The sequence below is a fragment of the Phycomyces blakesleeanus genome, assembly GCF_001638985.1.
Source record: "Phycomyces blakesleeanus NRRL 1555(-) unplaced genomic scaffold PHYBLscaffold_1, whole genome shotgun sequence".
NCBI lineage: Eukaryota > Fungi > Mucoromycota > Mucoromycetes > Mucorales > Phycomycetaceae > Phycomyces > Phycomyces blakesleeanus.
In genome coordinates this window covers 2,419,133-2,439,149 of record NW_017265134.1, presented here as the reverse complement: position 1 = coordinate 2,439,149, position 20,017 = coordinate 2,419,133, and the positions used below count along the sequence as shown (strand labels likewise).

Here is a 20,017-nt window from a genome sequence, read left to right as displayed (position 1 = left end):
AAAAAAAAATGCTGATTTGGAATATCAAGTGCTGTTTAAATATGAGTGAGTTGTGAATGTAAAGAAGAATGAAAATGAAAATTGAATGAAAATTGAATGAAAATGAACAAGAGTTCAAAAGTTTGATCTTTTTCTATATGTAAAAAAAAAAATAAGAAAGAAAGCATGAGAAAAGCTTAATAGCAAATAAAAGAATAGAAAAAAAACCCCCCGCTCTTCTAATCTCCTTGTTTTGATTATAAGCAAGAAGCATGAGCGCTGCCGGCAGAGCTCTCGGAAGATGAAGAGCTACGACGTAACGCAGCCATGTTTGACTTGTCCTTGCCGGTGTGGCGGTGGATCCGAATGTGCTGATTGAGATTGTCGGATCTTGAAAACTTCTTTGAGCATGCTGTGTAAGGGCACTCGAACGGCTTCTCCAGAGTGTGAATGGATCTTGCGTGACGCTTGAGATGCTCGGATCGCTTGAAGGCCTTGCCGCATCCGGAAAACTTGCATTGAAATGACTTGTCTTCATCAGACACCTGATCATGTGCAGACCGTCTTCCACGGGATCTGCTCTGAGTCTTGGGCTGGCGGGGTGTCGAGGTCTTTTGCTTGGTGAGTGACTTGTCCTTGGGGGTCTTCTTGGCCGCCTTGGTCTTGGTCATTGGAGGGGAGATTGAGAATGTTTCGGGACTAGCGGAAGGCTCTCCGAATGAGATATCAAAGTCTCTGTGGTTAACTGGGCCTGAAGGTGAGTTGTTGTACATGGTCGGAGAAGATGATGATGAAGAAAGCGAGGAAGAAGATGAAGACAGAGAAGCAGGTGATAATGATTCTGGTCCTGATACTGATACTGCTCCTGAGCATGATAATGAGAGTGATGGTGAGGATGGTGAGAGTGAGAGTGAGAGTCCGGATGCTGAAGATGCTGAAGATGCCGATAGCTGTGCTGAAGAGTTGATGGCAGCAGAGATATCCAAGGTGCCCATTGGGAATGCAGACAGGACATCAGTTGGGGTAGACATAAAGAGAGGGGGGATGTTATAGTTGATCTGTGGCTGGTGGTAGTTGAGGTGATAAGGATTTCCAAAGTTGGTCATTGGAGAGTTGAATCCTTGGGGGTATCCACATGATGAATTTGAATCTGATTGTGCTGAAAGAGTCTGGAAAGCAGATTGATTCTGATGCTTATTGAACAATTGCTCATCTATGGGATAAGATTGTTGATGCTGATGCTGATGATGGTTGTGATGGTTATGCTGTTGCTGTTGTTGTTGTTGTTGTTGTTGTTGTTGTTGTTGCTGGTTATGGTGAGCTGGCAAGAAAGCAGCAGTATCGACCATTTGTGACATGTATGGGTTGCAAGCATAGTCGATTAGAGAATGGACCTTTGAGTCATCAAGATCATTGATTAGCTCGACATAGGTGTTGACTGGAGAGGGTGTGTGCTGTTCAAAGTCTGAGAGACTTGCATCACTCTGGTTGGACAAGAGACCAGAGTAACTAAAACGACGTGTGTTCTGATAGTAAATGTCATCAATAGGAGTTTGGCGACCAAACATTCGTTCGGCAGCAAAGGGATATTCAAGGTGAGTGTATTCGTAGTTCATATTGTGATGTTTAAAGTAAGTAAGAGAGGTAGAAAGATAGAAGGGTTATAAAGATGAGGTATTTAGTATTTGAGTTAATTGAGTTGATTTGGATAGTGAATATTCTAAAAAAGAAGTGATTGATAAAGAAGGTAAAGAGAACAAAAGAAAAGCGAAGCAAAGCAAAAATGATTTGTATTTATAACAATTTTTTGAATTTTGAATTTTTTGAATTTAGATTTTGGATTTAGATTTTTATTTTTATTTAGATTTTTATTTTTATTTTATACATCTATAATTAAAATTTTATTATAATACCCTTGCTTCTTTGCTTCCTTGCTTCCTTGCTTCCTTGCTTCCTTGCTTCCTTGCTTCCTTGCTTCCTTGCTTCCTTGCTTCCTTGCTTCCTTGTTTCCTTGTTTCCTTGATTACTTGCTTGCTTGCTTGTTTTATTCTACCCTTTCTCCCTTTATTTATTTATTTATTTATTTATTTATTTATTTCTGGTTTAAATGTGCTATAATGCAAGGTGCTCCCGCAGAAAATAAGAATCAGAGGTGAATATTAGAATTAGAATTAGAATTAGAATTAGCATTAGAATTAGAATTAGAATGTTTTTATTTATTTACTTACTTATTTATTTATTTTGTGTGTGTAATTATTATTACTATTATTATAATAATTTATTTGGCAATAAAACAAACAAATCTTCTTGTTTAGTTATTTCTTTGTCTGGACTTTTAATAATATACATATATACATTTATACATTTATACATTTATACATTTATACATATAATCTTGTTCAATTCTAGTTACGCTTTCAATTTATGTCCAAAAGGTACATTTTACACATAATCATACATGTAAAGGTCTAAAGATATATAGACTTATAGATATACAGCTATAGAGCAAATAGGTAATGAATAATAAAAATAATAAAATAAAATTCATGGTCGGAAATAGGCCTTCCGTTTCAAAAACACAAAATAATAATATTATTATTATGATTTTATGTGATTTTTTTTTTGATTTTACTTTTAGGGCGGATGTTCATATTGTTTGTATCCGATCTCGATCAGCATTCCGCCCTATAAATACAGCACACTTCACACACACTACACGCACTACACAACTTTATGCCAAAAATAATAGACAAAGAAATTTTTGTGCGATTATTATTTATTTATTTTTGTGTGTGTTGTGTTGTTGTACGCTGTGCACTGTGCGCTATGCGTAGTGTGTGGTGTGCATGGACAAGAAAATATTTAATAAATAATAATAATAATATAAAGACTTTCTCATTGACCCTTGAACTCCTTTTTCTTACTACTACTACTACTACTACTACTACTATTACTATTCTTATTATTCAATATTATAAAATATATGTAAATTTTAATATTGAATAATAATAAAGAAAAAAAAGAGCATATATATAAAAAGGCCTACATTGATTGTCAATAAGGCATGGCAGGATGTGTGCTGTGCATGCAGATGTGGCATGGTTAGACACAACCTAATCCTTGTGACGTGTGTGGAACCCCTATAATGGGTTTTTGACGAGTTGCAATCTCGTAAAATAAAATAAAGATTTATATGATTTTTATATTATACAAAGCAGATCTTTCTATTATTATTACCATTATTGCTATAGCTATTATCGTTATTACTATAACCATCACTATAATTTCCTCTAGATCGCAAGGACCTACAATATCTATCGACATTAGACTTTCAGATTTGACATCCTTCACTTTCATTTTTATTTTCTCTCTCTCTTTGTTTCTTTTTTTGGTATATATTTTATACGCACACACACACAAACATTTGTATATGTACATATATATATATATCTTTATTTGGTCATTTCAAGATGTTCTATTAGTATTGCTACTAGAAATTAGCATTGTGAGAACAAAGAAAATAAAGAGAAAATAAAAACATTTTGTAATTGTGCAAAACAAATATAAACATAAATATAAACATAAATACAAATACAAATACAAATACAAATACAAATATAAATATAAACAACAACAAAGAAAGAACGAAATAAAGAAACAAATCAAGACTGTTTCTTATTGATCTTAGTAATCCGGATCACAAACACAGGGGCCAACATAAACTTTCAAGGGCAAAGGGCAAGGGCAACCCTAAACCTTATTAGTTATTATTATTATTATATATTATTTATTTATCACTAAACCACTTCAGCATAACAAACTGCTACTGTATGTTCATATAATAAAATAAGAGACCAAAGGAGGAAATCAAAATATACAGTAATAAATAAACGCAAAGAAAGAAACCAAAAAAAAATAATAGACAAAGGTAGGGGTTTATGGTTTCTTGCTTGTTTTATTATTATTATTATTATTATTATTATTATTATTATTATTATTTTTATTATTATTATTACTATTACTATTACTATTACCATTAGTAGCCTTACTTTCTAATAATCAAGCATTTGTATGTGTGTCTAATGTGTGTGTGCAGTGTGTGCGTATCATCGACTTTACATATATATACATATACATGTATATGTACATATAAATATATTATATATTTAAACTCATTATCAATAATATATATATATATATATATAAAAGTGAGCATCGTGCACACAGACCAGTCTATCTATTCTTGGCCTCATGGCCGTACCCTTTTCTCCATTCTTCCTGCATGTACGCGTGTTGATTACTCTTTACATCTTGACTTTATTTATCAATTGTAATCCATCGTACACATCTAGATATCTAGGAAACCCGGTATCTAGGCAACTAATCGACTAGGTAACTAAGCAACTAATCACCTAGGTAACTAAGCAACTAATCACCTAGGTAACTAAGAATATAGAAAAAAAAACATATACAGTTATCTACAATAGTTAATTACAAGGTACATGTATATAAATAATGTATAGTGGATAATTAATAAACAAGTAATTATTTTATTTTATTTTATTTTATTTATCTTTATGTGGTCTATTTGGTTATTTGATCACTGATAGTCTGATAGGCTTTTTTGCCAGTTCGATCCAATAATCCTTCTTCTTCTCCAATGTCCTTGGGGGGCTTGCGAACCAAACTCATCACAAATCCAGCCACATAAGTAACTACAAAGACCCAGTGGCTATAGTAATATACTGCTGAAACCCTTGGCGAATTGAAGCTGATTCGGTCAATCGATGTAGAAATGACAGTGGGAGTACAAATGTCTATATAGTTTATACACAAGAAAAAGAAAATAAGAAAAATATAAGTAAAATAAAATTTATGTATCTTTCCTAATTGAGACACACTTTTAACACACATATTACACACAGCAATAACAACATTAAGAGCAACGGCAACAAGTATTGTGTATTGCGTATTACCATTAATATTAATCTTGCTATTCCTAACTACTATTACTACTATTACTACTACTCTATAAATTATATATATATATATATATACTTTTTCTTATGTTTATGTTTATTTTTATATTTATTTTTACCTGTCGGTCCGTAGATATCACAGGGCACAATCAGATCAACATCAAGACTGCAGTCCCGAACGTCTCCTTCCTCAGAGTTACACTGAAACAAACAAAAAGTCTCATCAGTGATGATCCTTCACACACACACACACAATATATATCTTTATCTTTCTTTTTTTTTTCTTTGTGAACAATGAATTTTAATCCCCAGGCCAAAAAAAGAAAAGAAAAAAAAAGAAAAAAAAAGAAACTCTCCCTTTGGTTTAAAAATATATATATACACACATAAAAAGAGAAATAGAGAAAGGGCCTTACATAAACTTGACTTCCAAAATGAGCATAGGCAGGTGCAATAAACGACACGATAGAGTAGTTTGCTGCCAACAGTCCTAATGTCAATAAAGTACTACTGATCACCAGTGCCTGAGCACCCGTAGCCTTGCGTTCGACCCTGTACAATGTCACCCAAAGGAACTTCAGCCCAAGGCTGTCAATTCCAACCATGGTAACCACCAAAAGATAGACAATCAATCCAACCAGTAACATGTAATCCAATGGGAATGCCTATTATAATTATAGATATAATTAATATCATTATCATTATGTATATATATAGTGTATTTATATCTAGTCCGGGATTACACTATTATTATTCTTATTAGTTTTTCTTGACTCACTCTCTGTATATTGACTAGAATGAAATTGATAGGCTGAAAGAAGTCTGGGCTACTGGCAATATAACCGCATTCACTTCCACAAATAGAGAACACCATCTTGTCAAAGCTGCCAAGTACATACATATACATGTACATGTACATATGAATAAATATAAATAAAAAAATAAAAAAATTAAAATACAATACAATACAATACAATAAATGAAGATTAGATTCAGGTTATATTTTTTTTGATCTTCATAAAATATAAAGATTTATATACATATAAGTATAAACTTACCAGGACAAAATTATACAGAGGACAATCAAGAAACTCACTACCAATAAAAATATACCAAAAGCAAGCTACAAAATAATATATGTAAATAGCATAATTAATATCATTTCCAAATATAAGCCAACCAACCAAAAAAAAAAAAAAAGTAACGACATTAATAATAAGAATAATAAGAACTTTTTTTCTATATATAATTAAGACTTAATTATTCTTAATACTCGATATTTTAATAGATAGATTCTTATATAAATGATTGGTGATTAGTGATCAGTGGTCAGTGATTATTATTACCTCAAATGGTCGGAACATTAACCAAAGCTTATATCTCCACTTGTTCCGGTCGTCTTCAAGATCCTTTAGTTGACGCTCAAATATCCTTAAAAGAAGTTTGTACATAAATTAATATTTATTTATTTATTTACTTATTTACTTATTATTTTACACATATTAAAATAAATAAATAAATAAATAAACCAACTTATTCTACAATAGACTTACTTTGCTTCATCAATCAGATTGTGAAGGGTCCTCTCTTGCTCAGAGTGAGTAGATCTAGAACTGGTCGGATGATGCTCAATCTTACGCTGTTGTTCGATATTGGAAGCCAATCGGGCAGTGATATCTTCATACTCGGTGTCAACCCGTCCCCGGTCTTTGAGAAACTTGAAAGGCAAGATAGAGAGTCCAGGTGCCTTTTGCATACATTAAAATAAATAAATAAATAAAAAAAAATACACTCAAATAGACCTTATGCACTGATACACATACATACATATATATATATATATATATATGTGTGTATGTGTATGTGTATTCAGGTTTGTAATACCAATTATAACAATAAAAGAAATACATAAAGTAAACAATGAAATCTGGCTACTAACCGTGTAGGCTACAAAGATAAACATGCCGAGTAGTTGCGGACAGGCCATGACAAAAGATATTGCTTTTTCCCCATCTGTACTCCAAAAATTAATTCTATGCAATGCAAGAGCACAATAAATAACCAACACTAGCACAAACACAAACACCAGTACCAGTACCAGTACCAAAACAATAAACAGAAAAAAAAACAAAAAAAAAGAACTTGATAGTCTTTCCATTTCTTTTATTTTCTTTTGTGTTTTGCATACTGTACTGTACTGTACTGCATTATATTGTGATGTAGTGTAGTGTAATGTAACTGTTTATCTATCTGTTTGTTTAGGTGCTTTGTTGCTTTAACTTACGACTCTCATTAATCAAGTTCAAAAACCACTCGAGCTCCAACTGAACTGGTAACTGCGTCGGTCTACCAAATAATCCAATCATAAAAAGTACACTTGCCAGAATACCAAATCCAACCGTGTATCGAATACCAGTCAATGCGCGTTGCCTCCGGTCCTGATCTTCATCGTACTTCTTGTAATAAAAGTAAGCAAAGGGCAAGACAAAGAAAAGTAACAGTCCAATCAAAGCATGGCATCCTAAGTATCAACAACCAATATACATGTATATATAAATGGATGTTATTGTTATTGTTAATGTTAATGTTGTTGTATATAGCCCATGCATACACACACACACACACACATATATATATATATATATGAATAGTTATCTCTTTATTGTTTGTTTGTCTCTATTACCATAGTAAACAATAAAAGTAGCCATCGTGATCCAGTACACAGTATCTTCATCTGCCCATTCTTGCTTCAAACCGGTTTGATGGTCAACCGTAAGAGACACCAGAAACACGTCTACCGGTAATAGAGCCAACAGGCACAATGACAGTCCAACTGACAATACACTCACGAGTGTCACTGCAACTCTAGAGTGGTGTTTGTCGTGATAGTAGTTTATAAACCCTGCACTAAATAAATACAGGCCCTGTGGTTCATATACGCATATACATATATTTTATGAGATGTTATTTATTTATTCATATATTTATTCTTTCTTTCTGTCTATCTGTCTTTTCTTTCTTTATTTGTTTGTTTATTATTGTTGTTGTTGTTTTTTTTTGGGTTTTGGTTTTGTGTGAGAATCTTCAAATCATTACCACCGAGACCATCCCGAATGTCATCCAGGCTAGTCCAACTGCAGCAGGCATGATGAATCACCACAGTAAAATATATTAAAATATCTTTATACGAGTGTAGGTATATGTATAGGTTGGTATATGTGTATGTATATACAGCAAGGATATTTGTAAGAATAATATAACAGTAGCAACAGCAACAATAAAAAAAAAGATCCTTTGAATATATTTGAATTATTATTATTATTATTATTATTATTGAGGCTTTGATGTTGTCTGATTTGCTGGTACTGTGTATACACTCTAACAAATCAAGCTTTTCATATATATGTATTATATATATTATTTTAAGATTCGCTTCATGACATCATAGATACTACACACACACACAGATATATATATATACATATATATATATTTAATTTTATATATCACTATGATTACTATGGTTACTCATTTTATTCTTGTTCTTTTCATATGTATTTATATATACTTTAAATACACAAGGAAGAAAACATTCTGAAGAATATTATAAAAAAGAATAAAATAAAATACAAGCTTTGTCAAGAGAAAGAGAGAAAGAGAGAAAGGGAGAGATGTGTGAATGTAGATATGAATGTGTAAAACAGTAAGAATAATACTAATACTAATCTCTTTCTTGGTATCTTCATTTAATTTCTTGCTCTATATTATATACATAATCATTATATCTTATTTTTCTTCTTCGTGTTCTTCTTCTAGTCGCTGTCAATATCTCCTTCCAATAGATCATTGTGCAATAAACTCTCTATAAATGGCATGTCAGGCTTAGCTAGGGTAAATGACGACTGATAGACGTATAGTCCAACGTGCTCGATAAAGAAGCCTAATTGCCGGATGCTGCTGATACTGTGCATCGTCAGCATTGGTCGTTTCAATTCACCCAAAGGTGGAACTGACGATGATAATGATAATGGTGATGATGATAAGGATGATGCTGTTGCTGTAAAATTGCCACCCATAGTATCTGACAAGGCATCCTACAGGAAGAAAGAAAATAAAATAAAAGTATAAAAGATAATAATAATAATAATGATAATAATAAACATTTTTTTTTGATTGTTGGTTGTCGTTTCATCCTTTTTTCCATTCATTGTCTATTTCTTTTTCTTTTTCTTGTTTGTGTATCTATCTAGTTTTCTTACTGTTGTCTGTGGACTGGAGGATCCCTCGGTTAATTTCTCACCGAGCATTTCCATGATAGGTGTGGGACCATCGTTTAAAGGTGCTTTGATGAGTGTCTCGACCGTGTCACGAATAAAGATCCATTGATAGCTTTTGTACACGAAGAAGATTTTTTTTTATATATCACACACACACACACACACACACATAAACAAACAATATTTATATACAGTGTGTCACCATGGAAACAAATCACAGTAACATATGTCTACTTACATTTGGAACGCGTCCGTTTCGAGAGCACACAACAAATCAAGGAATTTACAACCAGCCAACCCAATCTGAGCTTCTTCAGGTCGGTCATTCGCATTGTCGTACAGGAACGCGTCAAACAGCCGGATCTAGAGACAGAACCATCAATACAAACAGCACAGGACACCACAGCACAGCACAGAGCATTACAAAACAGAGCAATATATGACACAAACACAAACACAAGCACAAATATAAAACACATAATTAACAACAAAGAAATCTATATATCCATATTGTGTATCTGTGTATCTGTGTGTGTTTGTGTTTGTGTGTGTATTTTTTTTTTTTTTAGAATTTAATTTACTTACCAATTCTGTTATCAAAACTGGCCAGAAGTTCAAAAGATGCTTCTGAGAAAATCGGACGAGCATCACTCTCAGACACAAATAAATCTCCACATGAACCATTTCCCCATGTTCAAGCTTCAACAGTTCGACAAGCTTCTCTTGGATGAGAGGTAGTTGGGGTACATACTGGTCAGGCGATCCACAAAAAATGACATATGAGAGTCTTCGCAGGTTCAGACTGCGATTCAGAGTTTCCTGATCTTTGTTGGTGAAGAAGGCTGTGTTGGGTGTCGTGGTAATCCGGCCCATGAGTTCCGAGAATCGTTCCTTTTCAAGAGAGAATACTGTCTGGATGATCGTACGCCACTTCTTTGCCGTAGAAGCATTCATGTAAAAGAATCGGTTGTCCGTAAATACTTCCCACACTTCCTTGCGCCAAGACCGATAAGTAAATGGCATACGTGCCATTTCGCACACTTGATCCAATATGGCCGTCATCTTGCTGAACCTTTATTAATAAGAATAATAATCGTATTATTAGTATTTGTATTCATATTTACATTCAATTTTTTTTGGTTTTGGTTTTGGTTTTGATTGTTGTTATTATTATTATGTATCACTGCTAGTAACGCTTTTTCTTTCTTTGTTTCTTTTACCCAGTCTTTGTTCTCATGGCAGGCCCGATGACATAGTAAACCAGATTGTTGAGGAGTGAGTTAATCCTATCTTGGTCAGCAACCAAGAGTCGTAGATTCGGAATGACAGCGCTGGCAAGATATGCATTGACTTGGATGATCATGATATCTTCGCGTGATTTCCAGCTCGCCTTTTTCTCAAGATCAGACACATTGCTTGTCGACACGTTTCTCGAAATGTCGCTCGCGATTGTATCCGACAGAGACATACTGTCAGATCCTGTTGCGCCAAACAAACCCACACCTGCCAGCACAGATCCACCATCTCCAGAAAATCCGGATCCTAATGATGCCGTTTCATCATACACCGTAGTCGACCGTCGAAGCCACAAACTCTGGTCAAATGATCGGCCAGCAATCAAAATGCAATAATCTACGCATCGTTGATAGAGGTCCTGAGCATCCTTGCGTGTCTTCTTGTCATCGAAGCCTTGGTATTTCGTCAGTGTGTCCAACACGACAGTCAGGAAACGCAAAAGTCCGGGCAAAAAGTTCTTGTACGCATTTGCCTGGGATAAATAATCCTTGGCAAATGCATGAATAAGTGGCCAAAGATGAGCAAGTGGTTCAGCTGTAATAATATTTCCACAATAGATTTCTGCAAACCGCATGATCGAAGTATCAGTACTAAAGAAGGAAATAATTGTCGGTTTACTAGTTAGCCAAGCAAACACAAAAACAAACAAACAAACAAGGAAACATAATAATAATAATAATAATAATAATAATAATAATAATAATAATAATAATAATAATAATAATAATAATAATAATAATAATAATAATAATAATAATAATAATAATACACACAGTTTTCCAAGGCGTAAAATTGGTTTTCGACGATTCATCTGCATCCCAGGTGTTCTTTGGCGAATGCCATCCAGAAGAGTAGAAAATATGTGTTGAGGTGAGATGGTTGGCGTGGCAACAAGGATCTCTATGGCAACCAAATCAATTTGTGCCGATGTTGCCTAGTAACAAAGTGATAGATATTGTTATAAAATATTTATTTATTTATTATTATTTTTTCTTAAGAATTTCTTCTATTTTATTCTTTTTCTTACCTCATATTCAAGAGCAATAGGATTCTCCATAAAAAATACTTCTATAAAACCTTCGATAAATTCGACAGGACAGTATTTGTACAGTCTCTGAAAGATGCGCTCTAGGTGGCTCTTGATATTTTTTATCGAAGCAGCAAATGCTTGTCGTTTGAGATCAAGGCTACCATAAATTGGCTCACTGGATTCTTCAGGTTTACGACACGTCCGCCAGGTGTCAAGTAATATGTGAAGAAATACAGGCAAATTATACAGAATAACGTCATGCGGCTATAGAATTGAGCAAACAGATAGATAGATAGATAGATAAATAAATGAATGCATGCATGCATGTAAAAAATAAATTATTAGTATTAAACCACAAAATCAACATCGACATCAATTTTTTTTCTTCTTTTCCTTTTTTTCTTCTTTTCCTTTCTTGTGTGTGTTTGTGTATGTATATTTGTATGTATATGTATATGTATATGTATATGCGTTTTTGTATGTATGTGTATAATTTGTTACCTTTTCTCCAAGTCGACTTTGGTCTTCATTATAGACAATTTGAGATAAAACCTTGAGAGTAGAATTGGGACCTAGTTTGGGAATTACCAAATTGGCAATGTCGGTCTTGTCTGCCGGATACCAATCATCACTGAGATTTCTTTCCGTCAATGAAAACATGAGTGTTTTCTCCAGTCCAGTCAAATACACCACCAAATCAGATTCTGTTGGTGCTGCGGATATTTGCCGAGATCCACTTCCACTTCCATTTCCACTTCCAATTCCTCCTACTTCACTCAAACCTTCGTTGTTGTCAGGAGTAAGATCTGCGTCGCGGCTTTGTTGGCCGTGAACCCTAAATTCAATCATCTTTTGGCTAATGCGGACCTGTTCACACAGAAGTACCAGAACTGGAACGACCATGTGTCGAAAGCCACCGCGTAGGTGGGGCAGTGTGGCCAGTACAAAATCCATCCATTGCTGCAGCATCGAACGATTGGTGTCGATCACCAAAGCATCCGTGACGCATTTGACATACAGTGCAGAAGAAATCCGGGCTTGATTAATAGCTTCCACAAAATAGGGATTGGATCCACCCCTTTCGCCCCTTTCACCTCCTACACCTCCTTGTCCATGACCTTGTCCTTGAACTAATCCTGATCCTGATCCTGATCCTGGCCCTGGTCCTCCAGACCCAGCTCCAACTCCTACTCCTACTCCAGTACCAGCTCCTGCTCCAGATGCAGCTCCTACTCCTCCTGCACCAAAAACACCTCCACCTCCACTTCCACCACTTCCACTTCCACTTCCACCTGCAGTGGCTGTGGCTGTGCGTGGAAAAGAACCGGTACTGTATTGTGTCATGTCATTCGATGCGTGATCTACCGAGCCTTTTCTTCGATGAGATCGATCAGCCATACTAGATGATTTGTGACCGAGTGCATTGGAAGCCATAATGGACATTGTGGCATGTAATAAATGCATTAACTTTTGTTGGATATCAAGTTGGCCAACTGTGACACAGTAGAGTAGCTTTTCGAGCACGTTCTTTTGGATTAACTGGGTGATCTGCATATCCACTATATCTAGTTTAGATATGATCAAATAAAGTAGTTCAACAGCATGAAGTTGTATGCTTTGTACTGCTTTGGTCAGTGTAGAAACCAGCTTCTCAGATGGTTCGCTCATTATAAATCTACTCGTACGTACACACATAAAAGAAATATATACATACATATCCGCATACACACATACATACACACACACACACACACACGGACGCATGCAGTGCATATGTATAGGCATACATTTATAAAATGTAAATGCAAATGTAAATATATAAATTACTGTTATTCAATCTATTTGGAAGTCTATGTACCCAAAATAGATCAAGAAGTAGAGCAAATACATTACCTTAATGCGATGCGTACGATTAACTCGAGGAAGGAGACTGACCCAGGATGTGGTCCATCTAAAAAGTAAGAAGATCTCAAGTGCATTAGTACATCACTCCTGCCTTTATCATGTACTAAAAAACTAAAAAAGAAAAAAAAAGAAAAACTTTACAGCCCCTCTATCTAGTTCTATAATTTATCTTTTTTGTTTTGTTTTTTTTTGTTTGCTTGTGCTTGTGCTTGTGCTTGTGCTTATGCTTATGCTTGTGTTTATGCTTGTGCTTGTGCTTATGCTTATGCTTATGCTTATGCGTATGCTCATGCTTATGCTTGTGCTTATGCTTGTGCTTATGCTTGTGCTTGTGCTTATGCTTGTGCTTATGCTTGTGCTTATGCTTGTGCTTATGCTTGTGTTTATGCTAATGCTAATTCTCATGCTTGTTCTTGTGCGTATGATTATGTTTATGCTTATGTTTATGTGTATATTTATGTGTATGTTTATGTGTATACTTATGTTTATGTATATAACTATTATTATGCTTGTGCTTGTGCTTACCATGTAAAGACACATCAAGAGAGTGCTCTACTAGTTCGGGGATATCTCCTACAATTCCAATTGACTGATGTCTAAATGCTTTTAATGCACTTAATCCGCTGTAGCTAACTAGCGTTGCCAGTCCGGTAAAGATATAATCGATTCTTTCGGTGTCAAACGGGCGCATGTACACAAAATACTCTAGTCGAATCGGCCCACTTTCCTCTTGCAGGGTCTGATGATTGTAGTCTATCATCTTCTCCGCGGTCCGCCGTATAATACGCTTGTCAAGTAGTCCGACAATGCAGGGCTCCAATAGACGGACATAATTCTTTAGGTGACATCGAATCCAGGTCTCACCCGCACGTTTGTTCATTGGATTCGTTCCTTCCCTGAGTAAATCCAGCATAATCATCATCGGTCGAGAAAAGAGCGAGAGCCCTGGCTTGGACTCAGAAAGTTCCCAAAATATTGAGAATTTTGCATAGTTGACCATCCTCTCCTCATCCCTAGGTACAATGAGATAATTGGTTACAATGGTCTCTATCTGGTGAGGAAGCGAGATTTCCGTAAGGAGCCAGATAAGTTCTACTGTTCGGCGGTGCAGGACATTCAGTGGAGTAGCAAGAAATCCCCAAAGCTTTTTTTTAATATATATATATATATGTATGTATGCATATGTATAGAATATCACAAGCAAAAGCCAAGCATACATACAAAAAAGAAAGCAAAAGCAAAAACAAAAACAAACAATAATAGTGCAACGGGAAATATAAGAAGAAGAAAAGAGTAAATACATTGGCTGATCATCCATACACACATGCACGCACATTATTTACACACACAAACACAAGCACAGGTAATTTACCTTGTCCACAACGCCCCTCAATGCCTTCTTATCATAAAGTACGGTATCGCTGATAAACTTGCGCTTTACGAGTTGGGTCAAGGTAGTAAGGCCAGCATCTACAATACCAAATTCTCTGCCTTCACAGCTGCACTTCAATAAAGTCTTGCCTACTTGATCCTGCTGATTTCCATCATTCGTTTCCCACCCAAGTGAATCTTCCGACTGTTTTACAATCGACGTCAGGACAGTGCACAGGCTGATTAACACTCGCTCCAGGTAAGAATCGATGTGGTCCAACAATCGACCGTCTTTACCAACATCCACACCAGCCGAAAGATTCTTTGGTGAGACAATGTAGCCGTCAACCAGCTCAATCAGAAACTGAGAAAGGTTGTTGGTAAGTTCGTGGATCAAGACTATTCCACGAATCGTCTCAAATGATGGTCGTACGAGGGTCGCTGTTATGGATTGTGGTGGCGGTAAAGGAGATGCTGTGAGTGATGCAATGGACATATCGCCAGTGTCTTGGGCGTGGCTGGGGGATTGAAGTGCGTTATCAAAATCATCAAGTCCAGGCAGATTGCTAGATGCTCTTTCATGACTTCGTCCAATACCATAGAACCCACGTACATAATCTAGAATATTCATTCCCAGGACAAATTGGTTCTCTTCTTTGAATTCTTCTGTCTGTTCGTCTTGGTGAGGAGCTTTATCCAAAAATATGACTGTTGGAAGATGTCTTAATATCAACTGGATCAATTCGACGCATTCGTTTACTTGTGGCAGCACATCGATAAATGATGGGTGAGAAATCGATTCCTTTTTTTTTAAAAAAAAAGAACAATATTAATATTAATAGTATTAATTAAAGAGGAAAGTTATTCTTTGTGTTTGTCTCTTTACATATAATTTACGTGTCAAGGCAGCCAGGATTAGTGGTAAGTGTACTTGTCTGACTTCATCGTCTGAAAAGCGGAAAGTTTTTATGGTGAATTCCATCAATAGCATACTATCGAGAGTTTTTGTAGAAGAGGATTTTGCCAAGGACGATGATTTGGAAGGAAAGCTTGCATCAATAAGTTTGAAAAGCTTCATCCAGATTAGATATGGCTCGACCATCTCTAACCACATATTTGCCGTCTGAAGTATCTAGAGAAGCATCCGTATATTAAATATATATAATATTTCTGATGTGATTCCAAAATATATATATATATAAAACTAAAGACTATGCCAATACCTCTGTAGTGTAAACTCCTCTTTTGACATGTCCTTGTAGGCTCACAAGCGAGTCAATAAAAATGTTATTTACAATGGTTTGCCCAATTTCCCATTTGTCCATCAATGAAATCAAGATTTTGTAAGGCCTTTGGGTGTCGGCCACAAGTCCATCATAATGGTCCAAGTTATTGCGACTTGTAGTAGAAATAAGTCCTCGGATGGCTTGAGTGGATGCTTTTTCAGCAAATGCATAAAAATAAGCCAGTTGAGATTGAGATGATGTTTCGGTTCCAAGGACCCAGGCATACAAACGCCTATTGAGTGACATATCCTTGCGAAGTACAATAGCGAGTGCAGAACGGATCAATAAAACTAAATCGTCATGGGGGATCATCCTAATAAAATTTTATATATAAATGCGTATGGGTAAATATATATTAACCCATAAACACGGAATTTTGCTACGATTTATTTTATACCTATTCTTGAGTGGAATATTTTGGACCAAGAGTTCAAGCATGCTTCTCTGAACAAGTAGCTGTTGGTCTCCCAGTGTGGCCGAGAAAGCCCGAGTCATTAATTGAACGTTTTCCCCACTTCCAAGGTAAGTATGCACATCTTTTATTTATAGAATGCACATGTACATATTACTGCAAAATTAGGTACGATACAGTATTTAATCATACCACAAATATATACGTTACCTTGATCATCTGTGATTTTTGGAAGTCTTCGCAAGAGATAATTAAGAGCGGGTGCACGTAAGCTGGGATTATTGATCATCACGAGCCACAGACACGAATAGAAGAATGGTAATTCTGTTGTTTTGCCAAGGTAATCGATCATGTATATTCCCTAGTAACATATTCACATGCATGATTATCCTTGCTATTACATCTCTTTACCCTTGTATGCCTTCCTTCTCCTCATTCGCACCCCCCTTTTTTTAAAAAAGAATTACTATGTTACATATATAAAGTTATAATTGACACTATTGTATACCTTGTCAAAGAATTCGCTTCCTTCTTCTTCTAATACTGGCAATAAAGCAATGATGAAACCTCTCATTGCAGGTCTTAGTTTTTCTCTCAGTGGAAAATAATGTTTTTCAAAGATAGACAACAATTGAGGCTATGAATATTAAATGCAGCAAATAAAAAGAAAAGAAGAAATTATTTAATAAAGGCTGTATCGCATTACTGTCTCTTGGTTCTTTTAAAAACATACCTTTACATGTGTTGCTGCGTACTGAACAAAGGGGAATAATCCCATAGACCATAATGATAAATCCTCTGCCATTTGCTCAGACTAAAAAAAAAGTAATCAGAAAAATACTTTACTATTTATCTACAATCATAATTCCGCCCCGACTTACTCCAATTGTCTCTAGAAGATAACTGTAGACATCAAGCGTCTTTTGATGAACACCTGCAGGAAATCCTGGGTTGAGACATTGGGCTAGTCGTTTGGCCACCGTATGCTTTCGAGGAACAACCGGGAATTGTGGATAGGCTTGAAAAGACTTATTATTATTATCATTTTTCAAGAAATAAATAAGTAAATAAATAAATAAATAGACCAAAGAGGTTTATACACATATACATATACATATCCAAACAAACAAACAAATTGTTAGACATTGAAGAAATAAAGTAAATAAGAGTCCGTGTTTTCCTCTTCTTCTTCTTCTTTCCCTTTCCCTTTCCCTTTCCTCCCTTTTATTCCTTTCTCTCTTCTTACTTTAAGGAGACGACCCAAGAATGAGATGATGTCAGCCCATTCATTGACTGCATCAAATGACTGAAGATTTTTCTCGATAAGCTGGACGTATTTTCGGAATCTAGGATCGCTTTGATATGCTTTCAAAAGATATACATATTCAAGACAAAGTGAGTAATGAGTGATGTTATAAAATAAAAAAGAAGCAGAGTCAACAAGGTAGTTTATTCTGAATCACCTTGCTCTCTAGCCGCGTTTCTTTCAAGTTTAACTCTTATGGGAGTTGGGGAATTCAATGACATTTGGTCTGTTTGTTTATTGTTTGTTTTTGAAGAAGAAAGAAGAAGAAAAAGGGGGGAGACAAGAGTGTTGATGAGGAAACAATCCTGTGCCTGCCTTTATTTTATTTTTCTTCTACTTACCTTGCTGGTCCGTGACCGGAGAGGCGAAACCAGAAGAAGGAGAGGGTAGTGTAGAAGAATTGTCTGATTCTGGACGGTCATTGACAGTGCGAAGAGACATTTTGTTGAAGAATTTTTGGGAGATGCTTAGAGAAAGTCTTGGTTGCCTTCGAGACGACGAGTCCGAGTTCTCGTTATCAGACATTGCTCAACTTTAAACAAATGTAAGGCAGACGTGGCAAGCCAAATAAAGAAAAAAAGCCAAGAACGACAGAATCCGGGGATTGAAATTCTAGAGCTGGAAGAAGAAAGATAAAAAAAGAAAACGCTGAAAGCTTCCATAACACACACACACATTTGTACACAGACACACATATTTACACACTTGCACAATCTTTTAAACACTTGCACAATTAAACACAGTACTTTTACCATCAATTGAAAAGTTATTTGAAAGAATTGATCTAAATTTTAAACAGATTATACCATTTTTCGAAGGCTAACTTTGTCAAAAAAAAAGTTTATTTGATTCTGCTTCTACCAACTATATACCCATATCAAGATTTCACTGTAATCCACATACAAGATGCTATACTCAAAAGCTAATGACAAATACTCTCCAAGATTGCTCAAGAATGCTTATTTAGTGTAGAGCTCGATAATTCGATAAATATTTGATGCATAAAGCTTTCTATTATTATTAAAGTATTGGAAGGGGGGTTTCAAAGCAAAGAAAAAATCTATCATTGCACCTACTTTCATCAGATACAATAGCCAATACAATGTAGCTGCTCTTAAAGATAGAGTGATCATAGAGTCAATAATGCTAATAATAACCCTGTGGGTATCTCTCTTATAACGCCAAAGGAGGAACACAAGCAATCGGCTAGGGAATTTAATGTGAAAGAAACCCGAGAGATAGAGAGGAATGACAGGGGTAAACGAAATCTACATTAGACTTGACCACTTTCTTTTTCGCTCGTTGAGTTGGTGATACTTACCTTGTATTAGACGTAATATTTGGATATTGCTGTGTTTAACACTGCTTGGCTTCTTGATCAACGTTTGGCCTGTAAATCTTGTTAAGAGTTTTGCATACGAATCCAACACATTCTTCGGGCGGTGCTTTTTACTCAGGGTATATATAGGATCCAAGTGTTATAAAATTTGTTGACAGTGTATTTCCAAGTTTCACCTACATAGTTTGTTGATAGCTTTGCCAAAGCGTACAAGGTTCTCTGTGCGGAATTGTTGATAGTCAAACTTAAGATCTGAATAGAACTTGCCAAAAGGTTTTTCAATTATATAATTAAATATGACACTGATAGTGGATTCAGCTCTCCCAACGAGCAAGGATAAACCTCTTAAGCTACCAGGAGAAGACATTCGACAAAGCAGAATCATCAGAGTCACTGTAACTGGTAGAAAAAAAATGTTTTGGAGAACCCTCCTGAAGTAGAAATCTACTCCCAATCCAAGAAGAGCGGGCAAGGAGCGTATCTGGGTTTATTGAGGCATAATATTAGTACTTTCCTATCTTGAAAATGAATATCCAATCATACCTGCGAAAAAGTAAATTTAAAAGGTTTTACAGTCTATGTAAAATAAAGCACTTGTGTCGAAGCCATCTTGATGAGACATAAGAAGAATTGTAAGATCCAATTATTGTTGATTATGAATGCCATGTTCCAATTCTTCTACTTCTTCGAAATTTAGTCCAGTGTCTTCTTCTTTGGTGATAAGTTCGGATAGATAGTCAGTACAGGAGCTTTCAGTGGCGATAATAAGTTTGATAGCTGACATTTTAGATTTTCTGTTATAGAAAAAGGCAAGCGATCTGTTCTTTTAGGCAATAC

General features: G+C 35.4%; 4 protein-coding genes across 4 annotated transcripts; all 4 read right to left on the bottom strand.

The window, feature by feature from the left end:
• Positions 1-236: 236 nt before the first annotated feature.
• PHYBLDRAFT_138557 (C2H2-type zinc finger transcription factor) lies at positions 237-1,595 on the bottom strand (the record flags this gene model as incomplete). The annotated part of the gene is made up of 1 exon (XM_018430023.1): positions 237-1,595. One exon carries the CDS (start codon positions 1,593-1,595, stop codon positions 237-239), a length of 1,359 nt encoding a protein of 452 aa, XP_018299050.1.
• A 2,912-nt stretch (positions 1,596-4,507) lies between these two features.
• Positions 4,508-8,211, bottom strand: PHYBLDRAFT_76922 (hypothetical protein). The gene is made up of 11 exons (XM_018443201.1): positions 8,055-8,211; positions 7,642-7,882; positions 7,243-7,479; positions 6,898-6,971; positions 6,512-6,705; positions 6,305-6,389; positions 6,017-6,081; positions 5,737-5,842; positions 5,375-5,623; positions 5,078-5,159; positions 4,508-4,796 (listed from the first exon to the last, which is right to left on the bottom strand). Exons 1-11 carry the CDS (start codon positions 8,103-8,105, stop codon positions 4,564-4,566), a joined length of 1,617 nt encoding a protein of 538 aa, XP_018299049.1. The 5' UTR covers positions 8,106-8,211; the 3' UTR covers positions 4,508-4,563.
• Positions 8,212-8,770: 559 nt separating this feature from the next.
• On the bottom strand, positions 8,771-17,904 carry PHYBLDRAFT_105314 (hypothetical protein; the record flags this gene model as incomplete). Its single annotated transcript, XM_018427895.1, has 22 exons — positions 8,771-9,015; positions 9,232-9,347; positions 9,474-9,598; positions 9,725-10,301; positions 10,456-10,704; positions 10,801-11,065; positions 11,630-11,825; positions 12,063-12,274; positions 12,344-12,598; positions 12,887-13,387; positions 14,082-14,171; positions 14,331-14,610; positions 14,839-14,970; positions 15,187-15,639; positions 15,724-15,969; positions 16,061-16,436; positions 16,521-16,659; positions 16,746-16,896; positions 17,044-17,172; positions 17,269-17,349; positions 17,417-17,563; positions 17,782-17,904. Coding segments are annotated over 22 exons (5,088 nt in total), but the record flags the coding sequence as incomplete, so codon positions are not given.
• Positions 17,905-18,698: 794 nt separating this feature from the next.
• Positions 18,699-19,964, bottom strand: PHYBLDRAFT_62049 (hypothetical protein; the record flags this gene model as incomplete). The annotated part of the gene is made up of 4 exons (XM_018440892.1): positions 18,699-18,799; positions 19,163-19,293; positions 19,357-19,661; positions 19,863-19,964. The coding sequence occupies 4 exons, from the start codon at positions 19,962-19,964 to the stop codon at positions 18,699-18,701; spliced, it is 639 nt and encodes a 212-aa protein (XP_018299047.1).
• Between the last annotated feature and the right edge of the window lie 53 nt (positions 19,965-20,017).

Bases quoted from the DNA above. Each gene is read 5' to 3' on its own strand.
- PHYBLDRAFT_76922 (XM_018443201.1), bottom strand. From the start codon at position 8,105: ATGCCTGCTGCAGTTGGACTAGCCTGGATGACATTCGGGATGGTCTCG. The intron at 6,082-6,304 runs GTAATAATAATC...ATTATTTTGTAG, and splicing joins TAATGTTCCGACCATTTGAG to CTTGCTTTTGGTATATTTTT. The intron at 5,160-5,374 runs GTAAGGCCCTTT...TGTTTGTTTCAG, and splicing joins ATTTTGGAAGTCAAGTTTAT to TGTAACTCTGAGGAAGGAGA.